This window comes from Lepidochelys olivacea (genome assembly GCF_965140295.1).
Source record: "Lepidochelys olivacea isolate rLepOli2 genome assembly, chromosome: 14".
Classification (NCBI taxonomy): domain Eukaryota; kingdom Metazoa; phylum Chordata; order Testudines; family Cheloniidae; genus Lepidochelys; species Lepidochelys olivacea.
Genome location: NC_140424.1, coordinates 22,808,580 through 22,831,274, shown reverse-complemented (window position 1 = coordinate 22,831,274; position 22,695 = coordinate 22,808,580). Strand labels below are relative to the sequence as shown.

The 22,695-nt window shown below is 39.4% G+C and overlaps 1 protein-coding gene across 2 annotated transcripts in view; it reads right to left on the bottom strand.

The window, feature by feature from the left end:
* The window catches only part of STX8 (syntaxin 8), a 173,824-nt gene that overhangs the window by 43,476 nt on the left and 107,653 nt on the right, over positions 1–22,695 (bottom strand). For both annotated transcript variants that reach the window (XR_014714082.1, XM_084647599.1), the window contains one exon: positions 18,086–18,187. Coding sequence is in view for 1 of the 2 variants with exons in the window: in XM_084647599.1 (XP_084503725.1) it covers positions 18,086–18,187 (102 nt within the window). In the remaining variant the exon portion in view is untranslated. The remainder of the gene's footprint in view (positions 1–18,085; positions 18,188–22,695) is intronic.

The window sequence follows — 22,695 nt, the reverse complement described above, 5'->3', positions numbered from 1 at the left end:
ATGGATTGGAAATAAGGCATACTTTTCAACAGTGAGAGTAATTAACAATTGGAACTTCCATAGGTCACTCACAGGGGATTCTCCTTACCTGACCATTTTAAAATCAAGATTGGATGTTTTTCTAAAAGTTCTGCTCTAGGAATTGTTTTGGGGAAGTTCTATATGGCTTGGGTTATACAGTAGGCCAAATTAGATGATCACAATGGTCCCTTGTTGTTTTGGAATCTACGAAATGGGTGGTTTTCTCTGATCTTGTGGAGCTTGCAAGGCGAATGAATAAAAGATGCTGCTTAAGTTTGTGCCCCTTATGATGAAGCAAGATATTTTACAGAAGATTTGCCTTTCATCCTTTACATGCAGACACAGAGACAGATGGAAGTGGCAATGTGGCATCACAAAGCCTCAGTCTAAGAATTAACCAAACTCCCTGCTATGCAAATGCATGGGGGTGTCCGCAGGCAGGCAGACAGGTAAATAGGTGGGGGTGAGGCAAAAGACAGAATCTTCACATAGATGTGACAATCATACCTCTGACCTGTCTCTCATTTCAAATCTAAATTCACCTTCGTGTTCTCATTTAATTATACTTTATATCAGGAACACTGAATTAAACTGTGATTACAGATAAATGTTTTCTATGCTAATGACATAATTTCCATAACAACTTGGGGCTGAACTAATCAAACCTCAGCCCTCCCTGACAAACTACCCAAAATAGCACTGTTTGCGAGTAGTCCTCTCCATCCACCACATCACCACTTCTTGACTGCCTCCACTGGGTGATCTCTGTTACTTGCCAAATCAAATTCAAACTTCTTGTTCTCACCTACCACACCCTATGCAATCACTCCTCAGTCTCTCCTCACCATGTCTCATCTCTCATTATGACATGCTACTCTATGCACTCTTCAAGTCTTTTGCCTCAAAGCTGTTCTCTGATTGCTGGCTTGGTACCTTCTCTTATGCTGCCCCTTCAATCGGAAGTCATCTTACTTCTGGTCCTTGTCCACGAAGCGTCCATTTTGTTTCCTCCTTCAAACCCCTATTTGAAATTCACCTCTTCAAGCAATTCTGCCACTTGCTGCTCATCTTCAGAAACACCCCCATCTCCCTGTCCTGCACTGGTACACGGGGTCTTGCCTTGCATAACGTGGATTGCAAATCTCAAAGGAAGGGAACACGACTACCTATGTTTGTCAAGCTCCATGTAAGTTTACAGCATGACATGCATTATTAATCATTTCACATTTTCTGGGCTAGCAACCTATAATTTGTTCCTCATTTTGGGTTGTGGTTGTAGACAGGGCCCACATTTGTGCCTCAGAAGATTGAGAGGGATGATTTACTATAGATGAGCTAATTACCTTCCATAATCATCTCTTCATCGGTGTTAGTCAAACTGGGTTTTTCTGAACTGACATTTTCAATAAAGATGCAAACCATGTCAGTATTGGTCCATTACAGCCAAGAGATGTGAAGACAGGAAATCATGTGAAGAGTTTCAATATTTATCGGGAATTGGTCTCAGCTTGCTGGAGAAAGCGTCACAAATTATTATTCCACCGGCTTTGAAATAAGCCACTTTCTAATCTTGCTAACGTTAAAGTTTCTTTTAGGTGATGTTCAAGATTACTATATTAGTTAGTTATTCAAGTCATTTCTCTAAAAGCTAATAATCTAATAACCCCATGAAATTTGAAGGCTAGTATTCCTCCCTCTATAAAACACAGACATTAGTTTCTTAAGGAACAGTGTTTGCCCTTTTGGTCTAACCTCCAACCCACCATTAAGACTGATGAACAAAACCTCTTCTACCCCCCACTAATTGTTTTGTTTACCCATATACGTCGGCTATAAAGGCTGGATAGTTTTGGGTCCCATAGGAACTTTCAGACAATTGCTCTAGCATTCTGTTGGGGGATGTGGGTTTACTTTTATAAACAGAGGTTGACCTCTGGCATTGCCAAGCTTGCATTTGCTACTGTCTTCAGTTTGGCAACACAACACAAAAGCAGTGTGCATGTATACACTTTCCAGGCTGAGCCAGCTATTCAGAGTGGGCTGGAGCTTCACACGTAATGGGCCCCCTAGAGACAAAGCCTGAAAGTTTCTTAATTAAGTCTAAGTGAAAGACAGCCTAAAAGCATCCCGCTTACATCTTCAGAGTACCTTCATTCTGGACTTCAAACACACAGAGTACACTGCCCATCAGACCAAAGCATTAATAGCCAGTTGACAATTTTTCTCTTTTAAATATAGAATGCCTTGCCTTCTGTGCAGCCTTTTCAGCCTGCTCGCATTTTCCCTGCAATTTTAGACATGTCTCTGGTTTATAAAACAGGAAACAAAGGGACTTCTTGTGTGTCAGCAGCCCTCCACAGGGTCTGCGTTTCATTCCACCCTTCTCCAAAGCAGGGCAATGTCTGGAGAGCTCTTTAGCCGTTTTTGGCTCATTAACATTTCCATGAGGGATCAAAGAATATATTTAAAAAATATCTAAATATAAGTACAATTCCTGCTAGGGAACCAGAACATATTAAAAAACCTGTTCAGATTCCTTTCCCTGACCTGCTTCATTATTATTAGGTAACTGTCTCTTCATGAAACCAGGTTTTATTTCCATTGAGCTGCCATTCTATAAATCCTGTGGCAGTCTCAATAAATCCATTCCACTCAACCCCCGCCTCCCGCGACATTTTCTGAGCTTCCCTGTGATAACGCTCCTTGAAAACAGAACCTAATTACTGCCTGGCAGTAAGTCACCAGGAGTAGGAATTGCTTTAATTTTTCCCCCTTTTAGCAGCTGCTCAGGGTAGGCTGCGAGGTGGCTGTGGTAATGAAGCTGGGGTGAATACTAAAGAAGCACTGAGGCATAGCATCCTGCAGAGAAAAATATAGTATTTTCTCCTTGTTGGAAGCAAATCAAGGAGCTTTACGTGTCAAAAAGGGAGCTTTTTACCGTATATTTGCATTCCCAAACCAGAGGAATTCCTATGCACCTGACCATCTTGTAAAAACTTCACCTTAAAATGTTGAAAGTGCTAAACACACCCTCCCCCTGCTTCTCCTCCTCCACAGCAATTCTTTGCTTTCTCATTAGAAATGCCCAGCAACATCCACTAGACAAAGACACTGCAAACAAAGTGCATGGAGAAGGCGGGAAAAAAAAATCGAAAGAAGAAAGAAGTGCAGAAGAATTCTTCGTTCACTGATCTGTAGAATACATTAATATCCTAAACTGTTGGCACAGCCTAAAATACTCAGGAGGCTAACAATGCAAGCAATGACTCTGAGTCTGGGATCTTCAAATAAACCACCTCCGCTGTCATGGCCACCGGGAAAGAGAATAACAGCGATATTAGCTGACCTTCATTTTGTTGTTACTCCGGACCTGAGTGCTGGACCCCTGTTTGCCTGTTACTAGGATTTCTTAGCTGAAAAATGTAAGCATTTCCTAGACGATACCAGAGCCAGTTTATTAGGTAAATAAACCAGGCCCTAAGCAGTTGCTTCTGCTTGATAATGAGAAAGATCTCCCCCCACATCCTCCACCACCTAAAATAAAAACCCATCCATGCTCTTAACTAACACTGCATGCACGTTTTTAAACAGACAGTTAATGAACAGGTGAAGGGCATTTCTACCTAGCCAACTCATGGGCAAGACCATGTGTTCACCAAACTACAATATAGACACTGCCTACCATTTTTACGGCCTATGTCATATAAACTTGTCCATCCAAGGAAGTGGAAAATCATCATCAAAAGACTAACATTATTTCAAACATTTCTCTGAAGACTGCATGTAGGGGGAAATAGGGGTTTTTTGAAGTGATCATCCACAAAGGGCTGTAAAAAAAAAAAAAAAAAAAAGTATAAAGTGCGTTTCCCAGAATCATAGAAATGCAGGAGCAGAAGGGATCTTGCGAGATCATGAAGCCCAACCCCACATACTGAGGCAGAACAACATACACATCATACACATAGACAGAGCACCAGGACTGGCATCTGTGCCGCCCAGCTGGAGCGAGCCCCACTGCCGCACAATCTAGAGCACCGGGGCAGGCCGGCGGCTCTCGCAGCCGCGCTGGCCAGCAGGAGCTCGCAGCCCTGCCGCCCAGAGCGCTGCCAGCACAGTGAGCTGAGGCTGTGGGGGAGAGGGGACAGCAGGGAAAGGGTCGGGGGCTAGCCCCCCTGGCCAGCAGCTCAAGGGCCAGGTAGGAGGGTACCGCAGGTCAGATGTGGCCCGTGGGCCGCAGTTTGCCCACCTCTACTCTAGTTCCTTACCACCACCTTCCAGCTAAGAAGGGCTGGAGGCATCTGCCTTGAAAAGAACACAAGGTGCTCAGTCCTCTGAGGGACAGAGAATGAGGCCTCCACAACTCTCCTGTCTACTGCAGGCTGAGGAGCAAAGGACTGAAGCAGTGTTTCAAAATCCTACCACAACATTAAAAAAATTACTTTTGTACAAATAGTTAATCAGGACTTTTTTAAAGCAATTCAAAGTCATGACATGGAAGTTATGATAAAAAAAACCCAAACAAAGCCACCAACTATGCTATGAAAGAATGGGCACCATCAAGTTAGTCTCTGACTCTGATAACCTACCGATTAACATGTTTCAGCATTATTTCTGGAAATTCAAATTGGTGATTTAATTCTGAGATGTATCCCAGGAAACAAAACTGTAAGCAACTACCCCTGAATATTTCAGACAATTCCAAGTTTTCCTTTTTATATTCAAATATAACTAATTACTTGGCCATTTGGGATGATGGATGGCTTGGGTGAGGTAGGTGCTTAGCGTCTCAGCTTAGGCTGATTGTACCAGTTTAGTGGTATGTGGGCTGCCAACAGCTGCTCTAAATCTGCTAGGTGCAAACAAGCACTGGTGAAGTTCAGTCTATTTGAACAGCTGCATATGTAAATGTAATTAACTAGGTGTCTATTAGAGAGACAAGGTGGGTGAAGTAATATCTTTTATTGCACCAATTTCTGTCTATTGCCTGTTTTTTTCCTCACCCACCCTTTACTCTCATAAGCATACTGTGTGCCACCCTCCCTCCTTCACAAGAGAAAAATCTGACCACTTGTTGCTCACTAAATGGGCCTAACCTTTATTAGATCTTAGAGTGTGTGTGATTTATACCTTTACAGATGAGTCCCAGAGACTCCATTCTCCAGACCCCCATCATTCTTTTATGCCCCTAAAATATGGGATTTTGCTATCAAAGTTTAGTCATCCTGTGAATTATTTAGGTTTTCGGCTGAAGTATTTCCATTAGGGCTGTCAAGCGATTAAAAAAAATTAATCGTAATTAATCACGCTGTTTAACAATAGAATACTATTTATATAAATTTTTGTGGATGTTTTCCACATTTTCAAATATATTTATTTTAATTACAACACAGAATACAAAGTGTACAGTGCTCACTTTATATTTATTTTTTATTATAAATATTTGCACTGTAAAAAATAGGAAATAGTATTTTTGAATTCACTTAATACAAGTACTGTAGCGCAATCTCTTTATCATGGAAGTTGAACTTACAAATGTAGAATTATGTACAGAAAAATAACTGCATTCAAAAATAAAATGCAATGAAAAACTTTAGAGCTTACAAGTCCACACAGTCCTACTTCTTGGTCAGCCAATCGCTCAAACAAGTTTGTTTACATTTGCAGGAGATAATGCTGCCCGCTTCTTATTTACATTGTCACCTGAAAGTGAGAACAGATGTTTGCATGGCACTATTGCAGCCAGCATTGCAAGATATTTATGTGCCAGATACGCTAAAGATTCATATGTCCCTTCATGCTTCAACCACCATTACAGAGGACATGCGTCCATTCTGATGATGGGTTCTGCTCGATAGCGGTCCAAAGCAGTTCAGACCAACGCATATTAATTTTCAGCATCTGAGTCAGATGCCACCAGCAGAAGGTTGATTTTCTTTTTTGATGGTTCGGGTTCTGTACTTTTCTCATCGGACTGTTGCTCTTTTAAGACTTCTGAAAGCATGCTCCACACCCCGTCCCAATCAGTTTTCAGAAGGCACTTCAGGTGCTTAAACCTTGGGTTGAGTGCTGTACCTATCTTTAGAAATCTCACGTTGGTACCTTCTTGTGTTTTGTCAAATCTACAGTGAAAGTGTTTTTAAAACGAACAACATGCTGGGTCATCATCCGAGACTCCTATAACATGAAATATATGGCAGAATGTGGGTAAAACACAGAGCAGGAGACATACAATTCTCCCCTAAGGACTTCAGTCACAAATTTAATTAACGCATTATTTTTTTAACAAGCATCATCAGCATGCCCTCTGGAATGGTGGCCAAATCATGAAGGGGCATACGAATGTTTAACATATCTGGCACATAAATACCTTGCAATGCTGGCTACAGAAGTGCCATGCGAATGTCTGTTCTCACTTTCAGGTGACAAGCAGGCAGCCTTATCTCCCGTAAATGTAAACAAACTTGTTTCTTAGCGACTGGCTGAACAAGATTTAGGACTGAGTGGACTTGTAGGCTCTGAAGTTTTACATTGTTTTGTTTTTGGGTGCAGCTATATAACAAAAAAATTCTACATTTTTAAGTTGTGCTTTCATGATAAAGAGATTGCACTATGGTACTTGTATGAGGTGAACTGAAAAATACTATTTCTTTTATAATTTTTGCAGTACAAATATTGGTAATATAATAATATAAAGTGAGCACTGTATACTTTGTATTCTGTGTTGTAATTGAAACCAATATATTTGAAAATGTAGAAAAAACATCCAAAAGGGTTAATAAATTTCAGTTGGTATTCTACTGTTTAACAGTGCTATTAAAACTCATTAATCAAAATTAATTTTTGTAATTGAAATTAATTTTTTGAGTTAATCATGTGCGTTAACTGCAATTAATCAACAGCTTTAATTTCCATATTTGAATTTCCAACCAAAAAAAAAGGAAGTTTTACCCAGGAAGAAAGCCCATTTTCCAACCAGCTCTATTCATAACTAACAGTTCTACAAACTGTATCTAGTAACCCATTCACATTGCTCCTGTCACTGCTAGGGTAGTGCATTGCATGCATTACTCTGTTTTTTTTTATTTATATACTTATGTATGTTAAACACTTTGTTTCTGTATAGTTCTCTGCATTCCAATTAATTATTCTGATTGTGATCCAGTGTACCTGTTTCTCCATCAGATACTTTTAAATCAGATTACCTGAGTGAATTTCACACATTACTCCAAATTAAGGGTACGTCTATACTACCTGCCGGATCAGCGGGTTGTGATCGATCTATCGGGGATCGATTTATCGCGTCTAGTGTAGACGCAATAAATCAATCCCCGATCGCTCTGCCGACAACTTCGGAACTCCACCATGGCGAAAGCGGAGTCGACGGGGCAGCGGCCGTTAGAACATGAAGTAAGTGATTCTAAGTCGATCTAAGATACATCGACTTCAGCTATGCTATTCTCATAGCTGAAGTTGCGTATCTTAGATCGATCCCCCCACACACACACACACAGTGTGGACCAGGCCTTAGTCTCATCAGTCACTGATGCTGCACTAGAATATTCTCCTCTGACTTGAATTCAATGCCTTTATTTATAAACCCAGAACTCGTTGCTTCAGCTGTTTCCTAGGATTGTGCCAAAGGTTTGAGAGCCATCCACTCTTGTCCCTAGATCCTACTACAGATTTACATTTTGCAGCTGCTAATGTATAGGTTTGAAAATGTATAGTAGAACCTCAGAGTTATGAATACCTTGGGAACAGAGGTTGTTTGTAATGCAAATATTCATAATTCTGAACAGACCATTATGGTTGTTCTTTCAAAAGTTTATAACTGAACATTGACTTATTACAACTTTGAAACGTCACTATGCCAAAGAAAAATGCTGCGTTCCCTTCTCCCCCCCAACCCCCACAGTTTATGTTTAACACAGTACTATACTGCATTTGCTTTTTTTTCTTTTTTCACCTCCGCTGCTGCCTGATTGTGTACTTCCAGTTCCAAACAAGGTGTGTAGTTGACCTCATAATTCTGGTGTTTGTAACTCTGAGATTCTACTGTATTGTGTTTTGAAATCTGTGTCTTGCCTCATTACCTTACATTTTTTCGCACTGAACAGCACAATCCACTCATCCCGTTTGTTTTTGTTTATTTTTTAGTTATCCAAAAGATTAGAGGGGAAAATGTTGTTCTCCTTTTCTCCCCAGTATACTGTCTCCATTTGGCAGCATTGTTCCTGTCACTGTTTCACATTGCACCTGTACAGCAAGTAGCAGATGAGTTTCCCCTTATGCATGCATGGGTCTTTTCTTCTTCCCTGCTGTGAAAGCATTTAAAGTGTTGTGTAAAGCCACAGAAATTGGCAGGAAGGACAACCAGAAAGGTGTGGTACCTGGAAATACTTTTAACCCAGACTTTAAACTAACTTAATTCTAAACCCCTTTCCTTAGCTTTTCTTCTGGTCTGACCCCTGAGTGATCCCCTTCATTGTTTCTTCTTCCAACCCTTGGAACACGTGTTTCTGACTCTTGAATCAATTCTCTGTCCTCCTTTGTGAATGCTGTGACAAATCATTCATGTCAATTTGCTACAACAGGTACCTTTCCTGTCACTGCTCCTGTACCTCCAGCTCCCCATTCCACGCTGCACTTTCAGATGAACCTGCTGCTGTCATTTTAGACTGTAAGCTCCTTTGGGCAGGGACTGCCTTTTTATGATGTGTGCGTAAAGCAGTGGGCCCCTGCTCCTTGAGTGGAGCCTCTAGACATTACTGCAATATAAATGAATAGTGTCCAAACATCCTAACAGTGCACCCTACAGAAACAGACGCTTACCTGCCTGCCTTTACCATAGTATCTGAGCACCTCATAATCTTTAATGTATGCATCCTCACACACCTCTGTGAGGCAGGGCATCATCCGATGAAGTGAGCTGTAGCTCACGAAAGCTTAGGCTCAAATAAATTTGTTAGTCTCTAAGGTGCCACAAGTACTCTTTTTCTTTTTGTATAAAGACAATATACAGCAAAAGACAAGAAAGCTAAAACGAACCAAACCTCCATTCACATTGCAGCTTACTTGCCTTTTGTTATATTTTGTACATCAGAGGAACAAACCCGAGTAACTGCCATAGGTATCTGATTGTGCGTGTGCCCTTGTGTGTAAAAATGGCATAAACTAGGTTCTTCTAATTCATCACTGCATCAAATACAATGCTGCAGTCTTTTAGCTTCATTGCAGTAGAAGTTCAGATTCCTTGATTATGAGAAATGATTAACATGGTATTGCTATATGGAATACACCTATTTTAACATTAGTGCTAAGCAGCAGGAAAGTGGAGGCTCCGATTTTCCTGTCGCACACCATCCTGTTGAGGGAGCAGTGCTGCTGGTCCAATTTGCACTTTGTACACAATACATTTCTTTTGTTTGTACCATTCTGTCTCAGTTGTTCACACGAAACACCTTTCTGGACAGCATTTCTTAAAAATGGAAGAAACTCAAGAGGAAAAAAACACACAGAGAAACATACAACTTGGCAGGCCAAGAAAACTAATCAAGTTTCAAGCATGGACAGGTGACTCAGAACCAATGCAGCTTTCGGGAAGAATATTGGTGTAACCTTTCTGAGAAACAGACTGCAGGAAAGGTTGATTTAATGTCACACTAGACCTCCACTGCTCTAAAAATAAATAAATAAATTGATAGAGACTTGCTCATCTAAACACACAATGTACGTCAGAGGAACAAACCTGAGTAACTATCATCCATAATTTATAAAGCAAATTAAGTTCATGGCAAAAATAACTATTACTGAGAACAGAGGGATCGTAGAGTCTGGCAGGAAAAGGCCACAGTCTGCATGAATCATTACTTTCTAGAGGAAACCTTATATAATCCAGGCTACTCTATTTTAAAATAATTGAAGCCTCCTGGAAACTAAAAACAAACTAGCAAGTTTGGCAAAAACGCTGCATTAAAATTCAAATTCACTGGTGATTGGTTAAGATAAAAAGGAAGCCTGTTCCCAACTTACTCTACAGTAGCTTGAGTCTTAGTTTCAACTTCCTCAGAAACCTTTATCAAAAGATAAGTGAAATGAACACTAGACACACATCTAACTGGGTCCATCAACGAACGAGTTCCTAGAGAAAGGCTATTAGATTGCAACGCCACCTTGTGGAACAGGAGAAAAACTAAAAGTGAAACAAACCCTGACTGATTAGATCTAATTTTACTGTGGTAGAAAAATCGCCAAGGGCACAACTGATATGTAAATTCATTCATAGTTGCTTCCTATTTTCTTGGAAGTTCAGAGTGGTCCTGAGTAACAATGGCAAAGACAGGCTCCTCCCCAGACTACTGTTAAGAATGAAACGATATAACCATGATGTCAGAAATATAAAACTTGCTCCTCTCTTTGCACTTTCTTTCACTGCGAAGAAGCCATCCCATTGCTTGCTGCCTCCTTAAGAAATATGCCTTTTCTCCTTAATCCTACTCCAAGAGCCTGCTATAGGAGACCACCCAAGGAGTGTCCTCTGAATGAGAAATGGTATAGGATCACATGGACGCCAATCCCCTCCCATCTTTTGTTTAGAAGACTTCATCCCGTTAGGGCACTTGTCTATGACCTCGGTCAGAACTAGAGTCTAACCTTGAGTTCTACTGAAATGAAAAAACTCAGAAAAACCAGACCATTAATCCGCTTTGTTATTCAGTGGACGCATTTTAGAACAGTACAAGTATTCTTTTTTTTTTTTTTTTTTCAAATTCAGTATTTAACCTTATCTATACATGTGAAACTGAACAGCAGACCTCTATGCTAGCATTCATAAGACCTTATTATTTGGTGCCTGTATTTTTACATCAGGGTCTTTGATACAAAATTAATCTGTTCCATTATTGTTCTCAAATCTCCAGTTTGAGATTGTTTGAAGCATCTCAACTTGAATTTTACCCTTAATATTTTTAAAGCCATATTTCAGGTTTTTTTCTTAGAGCCAGAATTGGTATGCTAAATTGTGTATGTACTTTATTGTGCCTATGAAATCAAATATATAAACATCATGATTTGTGACTGTTTTTGAGTTCTGAATACAAAGAAACAGTGACGCAATTTAGCACATTCTCCTTTGAAAACCTGACCACAAAATATTATGTAATAATTCCATTATAAAAGCAAATATTTTGCACTAAGCCATTCCTGTGTCGTCCAACTTCTTAAGGATCAATAGTATATTTCTTACGCTGCTTTTTTACTTACTTGATCAATGGTTTATGTGAGCATGATGGTAAAAGGTGAATGACAACACAACTGCTTCATTAATGGAAATGGAAGTGAAAAGTGTCATCAGCTATCCCCCATTGGCATACACTTCTATGGAAATGAAATAGAGCCAAGCAGCATACAAACATCATCTGCTTGTGGAAGACAGAGGATTGTCAACAATAATTTCAGTAGAAACAGTACCCTGACCAAGGGCTCAATCATGTGCCCACTGAAATCAATGGGAGATTTGTCACTGACTTCAATATGGCGGTCACTGGGCCTCCAAGGGGATGCACTCAAAATGACAATAGGTCATAATTTGTTGGAATCTAGGCTGGGATTGTCATAAGCACTCAGCAGTGGCCTAATTCTGCCCCCACTGAAGTCAAAATGAGTTTTACCACTGACCTCACTAGGATTAAACACTGCCAAATTAAATGTAAAAAAGTAATAAGAAAAGCCAAAAAGGGAGTTTGAAGAACAGCTAGCCAAAAACTCGAAAGGTAATAAAATGTTAAGTACATCAGAAGCAGGAAGCCTGCTAAACAACCAGTAGGGCCCCTGGACGATCGAGATACAAAAGGAGCACTTAAAGACGATAAAGTCATCCCGGAGAAACTAAATGAATTCTTTGCTTCAGTCTTCATGGCTGAGGATGTTAGGGAGATTCCAAAACCTGAGCCGTCTTTTGTAAGTGACAAATCTGAGGAATTATCACAGATTGAAGTGACACTTGAGGACGTTTTGGAATTAATTGAGAAACTTAACAGTAACAAGTCACCGGGACCAGATGGCATTCACCCAAGAGTTCTGAAAGAACTCAAATGTGAAACTGCAGAACTATTAACTATGGTTTGTATCCTGTCCTTTAAATCAGCTACAGTACCCAATGACTGGAAGATAGCTAATATAATGCCAATATTTAAGAAGGGCTCTAGAGGTGATCCTGGCAATTACAGACTGGTAAGTCTAACGTCAGTACTGGGCAAATTAGTTGAAACGATAGTAAAAAGAATAAAATTGTCAGACACATAGAAGAACATAAATTGTTGTGCAGAAGTTAACATGGTTTCTGTAAAAGGAGATCATGTCTTACTAATCTATTAAAGTTCTTTGAGGGGGTCAACAAACATGTGGACAAGGGGGATCCAGTGGACATAGTGTACTTAGATTTCCAGAAAGATTTCTAGGTCTCTCACCAAAGGCTCTTACGTAAATTAAAGTTGTCATGGGATAAGAGGGAAGATCCTTTCACGGATTGAGAACTGGTTAAAAGACAGGGAACAAAGGGTAGGAATAAATGGTAAATTTTCAGAATGGAGAGGGGTAACTAGTGGTGTTCCCCAAGGGTCAATCCTAGGACCAGTCCTATTCAACTTATTCATAAATGATCTGGAGAAAGGGGTAAACAGTGAGATGGCAAAGTTTGCAGATGATACTAAACTGTTCAAGATAGTTAAGACCAGAGCAGACTGTGAAGAACTTCAAAAAGATCTCACAAAACTAAGTGATTGGGCAACAAAATGGCAAATGAAATTTAACGTGGATAAATGTAAAGTAATGCACACTGGAAAAAACCACCCCAACTATACATACAACATGATGGGAGCTAATTTAGTGACAACTAATCAGGAGAAAGATCTTGGAGTCATCGTGGATAGTTCTCCGAAGATGTCCACGCAGTGTGCAGCGGCAGTCAAAAAAGCAAATGGGATGTTAGGAATCATTTAAAAAGGGACAGAGAATAAGACGGACAATATCTTATTGCCCTTCTATAAATCCATGGTACGCCCAGATCTTGAATACCGCGTACAGATGTAGTCCCCTCATTTCAAAAAAGATATACTGGCATTAGAAAAGGTTCAGAAAAGGGCAACTAAAATGATTAGGGGTTTAGAACAGGTCCCATATGAGGAGAGATTGAAGAGGCTAGGACTTTTCAGCTTGGAAAAGAGGAGACTAAGGATGGATATGATAGAGGTATATAAAATCATGAGTGGTGTGGAGAAAGTGAATAAGGAAAAGTTATTTACTTGTTCCCATAAGATAAGAACTAGGGGCCACCAAATTAAATTAATGGGTAGCAGGTTTAAAACAAATAAAAGGAAGTTCTTCTTCACTCAGTGCACAGTCAACCTGTGGAACTCCTTACCTGAGGAGGTTGTAAAAGCAAGGACTATAACAAGGGTTAAAAGAGAACTGGATAAATTCATGAAGGTTAAGTCCATTAACAGCTATTAGCCAGGATGGGTAAGGAATGGTGTCCTTAGCCTCTGTTTGTCAGAGGGTGGAGATGGATGGCAGGAGAGAGATCACTAGATCATTACCTGTTAGGTTCACTCCCTCTGGCACACCTGGCATCGGTCACGGTCGGTAGACAGGATACTGGGCTGGATGGACCTGTGGTCTGACCTGGTATGGCCATTCTTATGTTCTTATTATATTCAGACCGATGTGGAGCGTTTTTGAGAATTCCACTTGAGGTGTCAATAAAATCCCAATTGCAAGGCAAATAAAATAAAAACCCTAATTCTTCTATCTCAATTGTACATAACCAATGAGACAGTAAAAATAAAGTAGCAACTCTTTGCAACAACCCCCATCAACAGATCTCTTCATTTAAAACCAGTTTTCTCTCAATACATAGACAAGACTAGCGCATAAATCCCACCACTTGATGGGAGACAAAGTCCATTAAGGAACCTGAAATTCTGTTCACAGAAATAAGACAGCCACAGAAACACTGAGTGTGTGTGTGAACTTCACGTAAAGTTCTGACTGCATCAGGGATTCTCTGGTTTATTACTACGTTGGCTGCTAACGTTCTTCGATAATACGAATATTGATGATGCCGTGTCAAACACACTAATATATTATATTATGCTCTTAAATTATTCCTCTGCTGAAGTCAGAATCCTCTGCAAGGACAGTTGTCAGAAAAAGACATTAAAATGAGGCACAACTCACAGGAAGAGATAAGAGCTAGAATAACAAAGATACTGTTTTCATGCAAATATGTTAAGGATTAAAAAACCAGGGTGTGGGAGAGCCAGCCAGAGAGAGAGAAAGAGATCACAATTATTTTTTGTAAATCCAAAGTAACCCTACTGAAAGCCAATGGGTTAGTCTGCATTTAAACCAACGTCACTGAGATCAGAATTGGGCCCCATACTTCTAAAACTGATTTGCAAAGTTACCTGTGAGGTGTCAGTTCTTTAGAAAAGCTCATGTTCATCTGCGAGCTTTTTCTGACTTTAGAGAGACACAGTGGGTGAAATAAGAGCTCTTCTTCAGCTCTAGGAAAAGTACTCAGAGCGTCACAGCTAAACACAAGATTGAACGGATTGTTTAGTATGAGTACCTTTCCCAGACCCACAGAAGAGCTCTGTGAAGCTTGAAAGCTTGTCTCTCTCACCAACAGAAGTGGGTCCAATAAAAGATATTACCTCTCCCACCTTGCCTCTCTAATATTCTGGGACCGACATGGCTACAACATTGAAAACATTTTCTGACTTTAAATCTTTTTTGTGCTGGGCATGCTTGGCAGTAGGGGAGAATGATTGAGAAATGCTAACAGTAACATGTTAGAACTACAGTAGAACCTCAGAGTTACGAACACCAGAGTTACTGACCAGTCAACCACACACACACCACTTGGAACCAGAAGTAACAATCAGGCAGCAGCTGAGACCCCCAAAAACAAACAAACCCCTCCCACCCCCAATAAACTATAGTACTGTGTTAAATGTAAACTACTAAAAAAATAAAGGGAGAGTTTAAAAAAGGATTTGACAAGGCAAGAAAACGTGTTTTATTTAAATTAAGAACATTAAAAAGCAACATTTTTCTTCTGCATAGTAAAGTTTCAAAGCTACATTAAGTCACTGTTCAGTTGTAAACTTTTGAAAGAACCACAATAACATTTTGTTCCAAGTTACAAACATTTCAGAATTCCGAACAACCTCCATTCCCAAGGTGTTTGTAATTCTGAGGTTCTACTGTATGTACTGCCTAGCACAGTTATTACAAGATAACCGAATGATCAGACGGCCAAAGAGTAACTAGCTATTTGAGGCCAGTCTATTGTTTATGTATGCACAAATTGTTATGCAAACACAGGAAGACCCACTGGGGTAGATTCAAAAGGGCAGTATTGAAGCAGGCAGACCTCCTCACCCAAAGAATTTTTTTCCCAATGCGGACAGGGTAAGAGGGTAGTCTGTGTATCCTCCTAATTTCCATGTTTTACAGCTTCATACTCTCAAAACCTGTATCACAGTCGCTACCTTAAATTGTTGGGGAGGGATTAATTATCTTGCAACATTGTCTGGATACTATATTTATATTAAGAAACTTTCAGAAAGGGGGAAAATATATCTAAGAGCTGAGAAATTATTAGACACACTAGATATTGTTTGATAGCATTCCATAAGCAGTCATTTTCACTATTTCCCCTGAACTGTCATTTAGCTTGGCAGTTTCCCACGGTTATACAGAACATTGATTTTTCAAGCTTTTTTCATTTGTGGACCACTAACAAAATTTCGAATGGAGGTGTGAATCCATTTGGAAATCTTAGACATAATCTGCAGACCCCGGGTTGAAAACAAATGTAAAACCACAGAAATTGGCAGGATTCAGGAGCAAATATATCAGATACTACTTTAAGTTTAATTTTGTTTAGCCTGCCTACATTTTGAGTTTCAAACATACAAAAGAATTACAAAATAAAAATGTCAGTCATATCTATGATTCTTTCCACAGCTGATAATTTTTGGGTTAGGTGGAAAAGTACTCCCCTGCCAAACTAATCTGTAGTTGGCATCTGAGCTTCACTTAAACAGATTGAAAACAAGCAGTTCAATTTAATTCACAGATTCATACATTTAAAGCCAGAAGAGACCATTATGATCATCCAGCTTAACCACTTTCATAACACAGGCCATACAAATGCATCAAGTGATTTCCGTATCAAACCGATAACTTCTGACTGAGCTAGAGCATAATATCTCATAGAAAAAAACATCCAACAAAACTCATCACATCCTTAGGTAAATTGTTCCAATGGTAATTACCCTCTATTAAAAATTATGCCTTAATCTGATCTAAATTTGTACAGCCAGTGGATTTTTGCCTGCTAGATTAAAGAACCTTCTATCAACAAAAAACATCTTTTCTTCATATAGGCACTTATTGACTAATCAAGTGTCCTCCTAGCCCTCTTCTCACTGTTAAGTCACATAAATTGAACTCTTTTAGTGTCTCACTATAAGGTAGGGAAAAAACCAAGGAGTACTTATGGCACCTTAAAGACTAACACATTTATTTGGGCATAAGCTTTCGTGGGCTAAAACCCACTTCATCGGATGCATGCAGTGGAAAATACAGTAAGAAGATATATATACACAGAGAACATGAAAAAATGGGTGTTGCCATACCAACTGTAACGAGCCCAATTAATTAAGGTGGGCTATTATCAGCAGGAGAAAAAAACTTTACGCAAAGTAAAAACTATTTCCCCATGCTAATTTTCCCCCCCTACTCACACCTTCTCACTCCACCCTACTCACACCTTCTCACCTTCCCCCCTACTCACACCTTGTCCACTGTTTGAAATGGGCCATCCTGATCATCACTACATAGGTTTTTTTTTCTCCTGCTAATAGCCCAGCTTAATTAATTGGTCTCGTTACAGTTGGTATGGCAACACCTATTTTTTCATGTTCTGTGTGTGTGTATCTATATCTATATATCTTCCTACTGTATTTCCACTCCGTGCAACTGATGAAGTGGGTTTTAGCCCACGAAAGCTTATTCCCAAATAAATTTGTTAGTCTCTAAGGTGTCACAAGTACGCTTCGTTTTTTTTGCTGATACAGACTAACACGGCTATCACTCTGAAACCTGTCACTACAAGGTAGGTTTTCTAGAGCTCAAAATCATTCTCGTACTTCTTTTCTGAACTCTCTCTAAGTTGTCAACACCCTTTTGGAAATTGTGGACAACAAAAATGAACACAGTAATCCAGTAATGGTCTCAACAATGCCATATTACCATTTCTATTTGACATTCATCCAAGGATCACATTTGTTCTCAGCCACCGCATGACACTGAAAGCTCATGTTCAGTTCATTTTCTGCCACAACCTCCATGTCCTTTTCTCAGTTACAGCTTTCCAAAATACAGTCTCCCATCCGACTAATATGACGTAGATTCTTGGTTCCTAAACGCACAGCCTTGCATTTAGTGGTATTGAAATACATGTTCAAGTGAGGCTCCCAGTTTATGATGCGATCCAGATCGCTGTGTAGAACTGACCGGTCATTAGTTACCACTCCCCCAATTTGGTGTAAACTGAAAACTTCTCCAGCAATGATTTTATGTTTTGCAGAGCAATGATAAAGATACTGAATAGCACCAGATCAACAAATAATCCCTGTGGGACCCCACTAGAAATATCCCCTCCCAGCACTGAATGATGATTTGCCATTTACAGTTACTTTTTGAGATCAGTTATCCAACTTTCAATCAATTTAAAGTGTACTGCATTGATTTTGTATAGTGCTATTTTATAACCAGAAAATTATGTGGTAATTAGTCAGATACTTTAAGGGGGCTTAATTATATTATATCAACACTGTTACCTTTGTCAGCCACATTTTAAATCTCATCAATTAACAATATCAAGAATTTTCTTGAGAGGGAAACCACAGCACATACAACTTTCTTGGCACCAGGGATAAATTTGTTCCTGTGAACTTAATATGAGTATAGAAGTACACAAGCCATTTCCTACCACAGGAAGTTGACTTTTTGTCCACCATCTTCACATGCCGGGTTTGACTGCGCAGTTTGTCATCCGTATTTGCTACCAAATTGGTGAGGTCATCGATGATCTCTGGGGAAAAGGAGCAGCAAAACACAACAATTAATATCTGATGTTCTCTTGCATCACTTCCAAACAAACTAAATGTATACCCCCAAATCAAAAAAACAGCAAGAGGACCAGAAACATGGCCCCACCATTAAACAGCAGACTAAAGGTGGTGGTTTGCATAAAAAGGCATCATTTAGGAAATTGGGAGTCAAATTCTACTGAGGAATGTAGAAAGGAACACAAACCCTGGCAAGACAAGTGTACAAATATGATTAGGCAGGGCAAAATAGAATTTGAAAAGCAACTAGCAAAACACACAAACTAAACAGCAAAAATATTTTCAAGTATACCAGAAGCAGGAAGTCTGCCAAACACTCAGTGGGGCCACTGGACAATCAGGGTGCTAAAGGAGCACTCAAGGAAGACAAGGCTATTGCAGAAAGGCCAAATGCATACTTTACGGCAGAGGATGTGAGGTAGATTCCCACAATGGAGCCATTCTTTTTTGGGTGATGAATTTGAGGAACTATCCCTGACTGAGGTGTCCACGGAGGAGGTATTGGAACTAGCTGATTAATTAAACAGTGATAAGTCACCAATACCAAATGGGATTCACGCAAGAATTCTGAAGGAACTCAGATATGAGATTGCAGAACTACTAACTGTGGTATGTAATCTGTTGCTTAAAGTAGCCTCTGTACCAGATGACTGGAGGATAGCTAATGTGACCCCAATTTTTAAAAAGGCTCCAAAGGTGTTCTGGCATTACAGGCTAGTAAGCCTAATTTCAGTACCAGGCAAATTGGTTGAAACTAAAAAGAACAGAATCATCATACATACAGATGACTGTGATATGTTGGGAAAGAGTCAACACAGCTTTTGCGATATAAATCATGCCTGACCAATCTATTAGAATTCTTTGAGGGTGTCAAAACAACATGTTGACAAGGGTGATGCACTTAATATAGTGTACTTGAACTTTCAGAAAGCTTTAACAAAGTGCCACACCAAAGGTTCTTACGCAAAGTAAGCAGTCATGAGATAAGAGGGAAGGTCCTCTCATGGACCAGTAACTGGTTAAAAGAGAGGAAACAAAAGGTAGGAATAATAAATGGTCTGTTTTCACAGTGGAGAGAGGTAAATAATGGGGTCCCCCAGTGGTCTGTATTGGGATCTGTGCTGTTCAACATATTCACAAATGATCTAGAAAAGGGATAAACAGTGAGGTAGCAATGTTTGTGGACAATACTAAATTACTCAAGATAGTTAAGTCTAAAGCTCTTTGTGAAGAGTTGCAAAGGGATTTCAGAAAACGGGGTGACTGGGCAACAAAATGGCAGATGAAATTCAATGTTGACATGTGCAAAGTAATGCACATTGGAAAACATAATCCCAACTGTATACACAAAATGATGGGGTCTAAATTAGCTGTTACCTCAAAGAAATCTCAAAGTCATCATGGAGTTCTCAGAAAACATCTGCTCAATGTACAGCAGCAGTTGAAAAGCAAAGAGAATGTTAGGAACCATTAGGAAAAGGATAGATAATAAGACAGAAAATATCAGAATGCCACTATATAAACCCAAGGTATGCCCTCAACTTGAACACTGCATGCCATTCTGGTTGTCCCACCTCAAAAAAAGATCTATTAGAATTGGAAAAGGTAGAGAGAAGGGCAACAAAAATGATTAGGGGATGGAACAGCCTCCACATGCGGAGAGATTAAAAAGACTGGTACTGTACAGATTAGAAAAGAGACAACTGAGAGGGATATGATAGGGGTCTATAAAATCACAAATGGTGTGGAGAAAGTGAATAAGGAAACATTATTTATCCCTTCACATAAAAGAACCAAGGGTCACACAATGAAATTAAACAGCCAGGAGGTTTAAAACAAACATAAGTACATATTTCTTCACACAATGCACAGTCAACCTGTGGAACTCGTTGCCAGGGGATGTTGTGAAGGCCAAAAGTATTAATGGTTCAAAAAAGAATTAGATAATTTCATAGAGGATAGGTTCATCAATGGCTATTAGCCAAAATTGTCAGGGATGTAACTTCATGCTCTGGGTGTCCCTAAACCTCTGACTGCCAGAAGCTGGGACTGGACAACAGGGGATGGGTCATTCGATAAATTGCCCTGTTCTATTTAATTTCCTCTGAAGCATCTGGCTCTGCCCAGTCAGAAGACAGGATATTAGACTACATGGACCACTAGTCTGACCCAGCTTGGCTGTTCCTATATATTCTTATGGAAGAGGCTCACAATTGCAATTTCTGTAAATGTTTCTGCAAGCATTAGTTCCACTGCAGTGATTGCAGCAGGACAAAATTAAAAAGTTTCACATTGTTTCAATACACTGCAATGTACAAATGGCAATTCCACTTATAGCCAAGCTGTTTGGTGGTGGAAGAAACAAAACAAAAACAACACACTGATTAACTGGAAGAGGGCTCTCCTGCACATACTTTTTAACAGAAGGACAACGAAATTCCAGGCCAAGCCTTGCCCAGTCCCATGCACTCATTGGATGTATCCTTGTCCTAAAAACCAAACTAGGTGAAAAGCCTGGGTTGAGATTTCCAGAAGAGGGTGCCAAAACTTACACACACCCAATTTTGAAGATCTAGGCATACGGTACAAAGCTATTCTCACAGACCTTAAAGAAGACCACTTTGCCATTTAAAATTTCCTCAGAATTCATCCTGCCAACTAGAAATAGAATTCAGATCACTTTCTTAATGGTCAGCACCTCTAGATTTTGTTTAGAAATGTACACACTACTTATTTCTGGATGTGTGAATCCTCTACATTTCAACTGATTTCTACCATGCAGTTAGGAATGAGTTTCATGTGATAAATGAATGAAATCAAGGAGCACAAATTAGCAGAGGGACAGCAGCCAGAAACTGCATAAGGTTTCAGCACATCTTCCTCTGATTACACTTCTCGGACTTTCCCTGCTATTGATCAAGGTCTTAATAAATTCAATTCAGTATCTTTTCATATAAGTTCTGGGCTCACTGGAGTGTCAACTGGCAGGTGGTGACTTATGAAGTCATTTGTGCACAAAAGGATCCTAGTATTGCATTTCTCAGTTACAGCGCTAATGAAACTTCAAGACTTAATTGACTGAGGAAAAAAAGACAAAAGAAAGAAGAGCAAAATTGAATTATGTTACATCTGTGATACTGAAATATGTTAATATCCTGCTAATTTTTTAATGCATATAATACCCTGTTTACACACTGACTGAGGGTTAAACAGCGCAATTACCAAATGCAGTGTGAGACCTTTATTGCTTTGACTGTATTATGGTAAGCTATTTTAAACAAGAGATTTCCCAAGTTCCTCTCTGCTCTGTACACAAATGGTGACACACAAATAACCCAAGACTTTTAATGAACGTGAACAAGACCTTTTGGGTGTGTAAGGAATGCAGAATTAAGCACAGTTGACACCGTTAATGTCATTACTTGTTCTTATGATTTCTAGAAAACACTATTTTATACATCTAGAACCAGACACAAGCTTTCCACTGATGTATGAAAAAAATAAAACTTGGGCAACAAATTATTCTCTAGCATTTGCTGCAAGAAAATAAACTTTCCTTATGCATATTTCCACTATATCTATTTTTTCCTCCATCCCAAGTAGCAATTGTGGATGGAAACAAAGAAATTAAATCTGTGCCTGACCATGTCAGTGGATTGCACGGAGAAAAAAAAAAAAATCAAGATTTTAGTTCACTTCATGATTTTCTCCTTTGTACATAGCTGACCGAGTAGCTATGAAGTAACAGGGGGAGATTTCCATAAGCACAAGTGGCAGGGAGGTACTTAGCTCTCATGGGACGTCAACAGGAGTTAAGGATGTTACTGCCTTTTTTTTTTTTTTTTTTAAATTTAGAAAGCTTCCCCCATAGTCATTTTTAGCGCAAAAATGCATAGCATCAGGTCTAAGTCATCTCTAGGCGACAAGGAACTGGAATTGAAAAGAATCCTGTACTACTTTTGAATCTTTAAATATTACATCTGTATTCCTTTCCCTCTATTAAACTAGTTAATGTTTATATTAACGGAGCTCTATGGCCAGGCATTAGCTACTTCTGCCTTTCTTCCCATTTCCCCCATTCTCCGTTTGTTCTCCTCATCTAGACTGCTCATTACTCCAATGCCAAAGTAGCATTTTTATACAAACCAACAGGAATATTGTATATTTACCTGGGACAGAATGAAACAACAACAGTAGAACTTCAGAGTTACAAACACCTCAGGAATGGAGGTTGTTCGTAACTCTGAAATGTTTGTAACTCTGAATAAAACATTATGGTTGTTCTTTCAAAAGTTTACAACTGAACAGTGACTTAATACAGCTTTGAAACTTTACTATACAGAAGAAAAATGCTGCTTTTAACCATCTCAATGTCTTACCTCGTCAAATCTTCTCAAAAACTTTTTTTCTTCTTTTTTTAGTGTTTACATTTAACAGTACCGTAATTCATTTGGGTTTTTTGGTCTCTCCT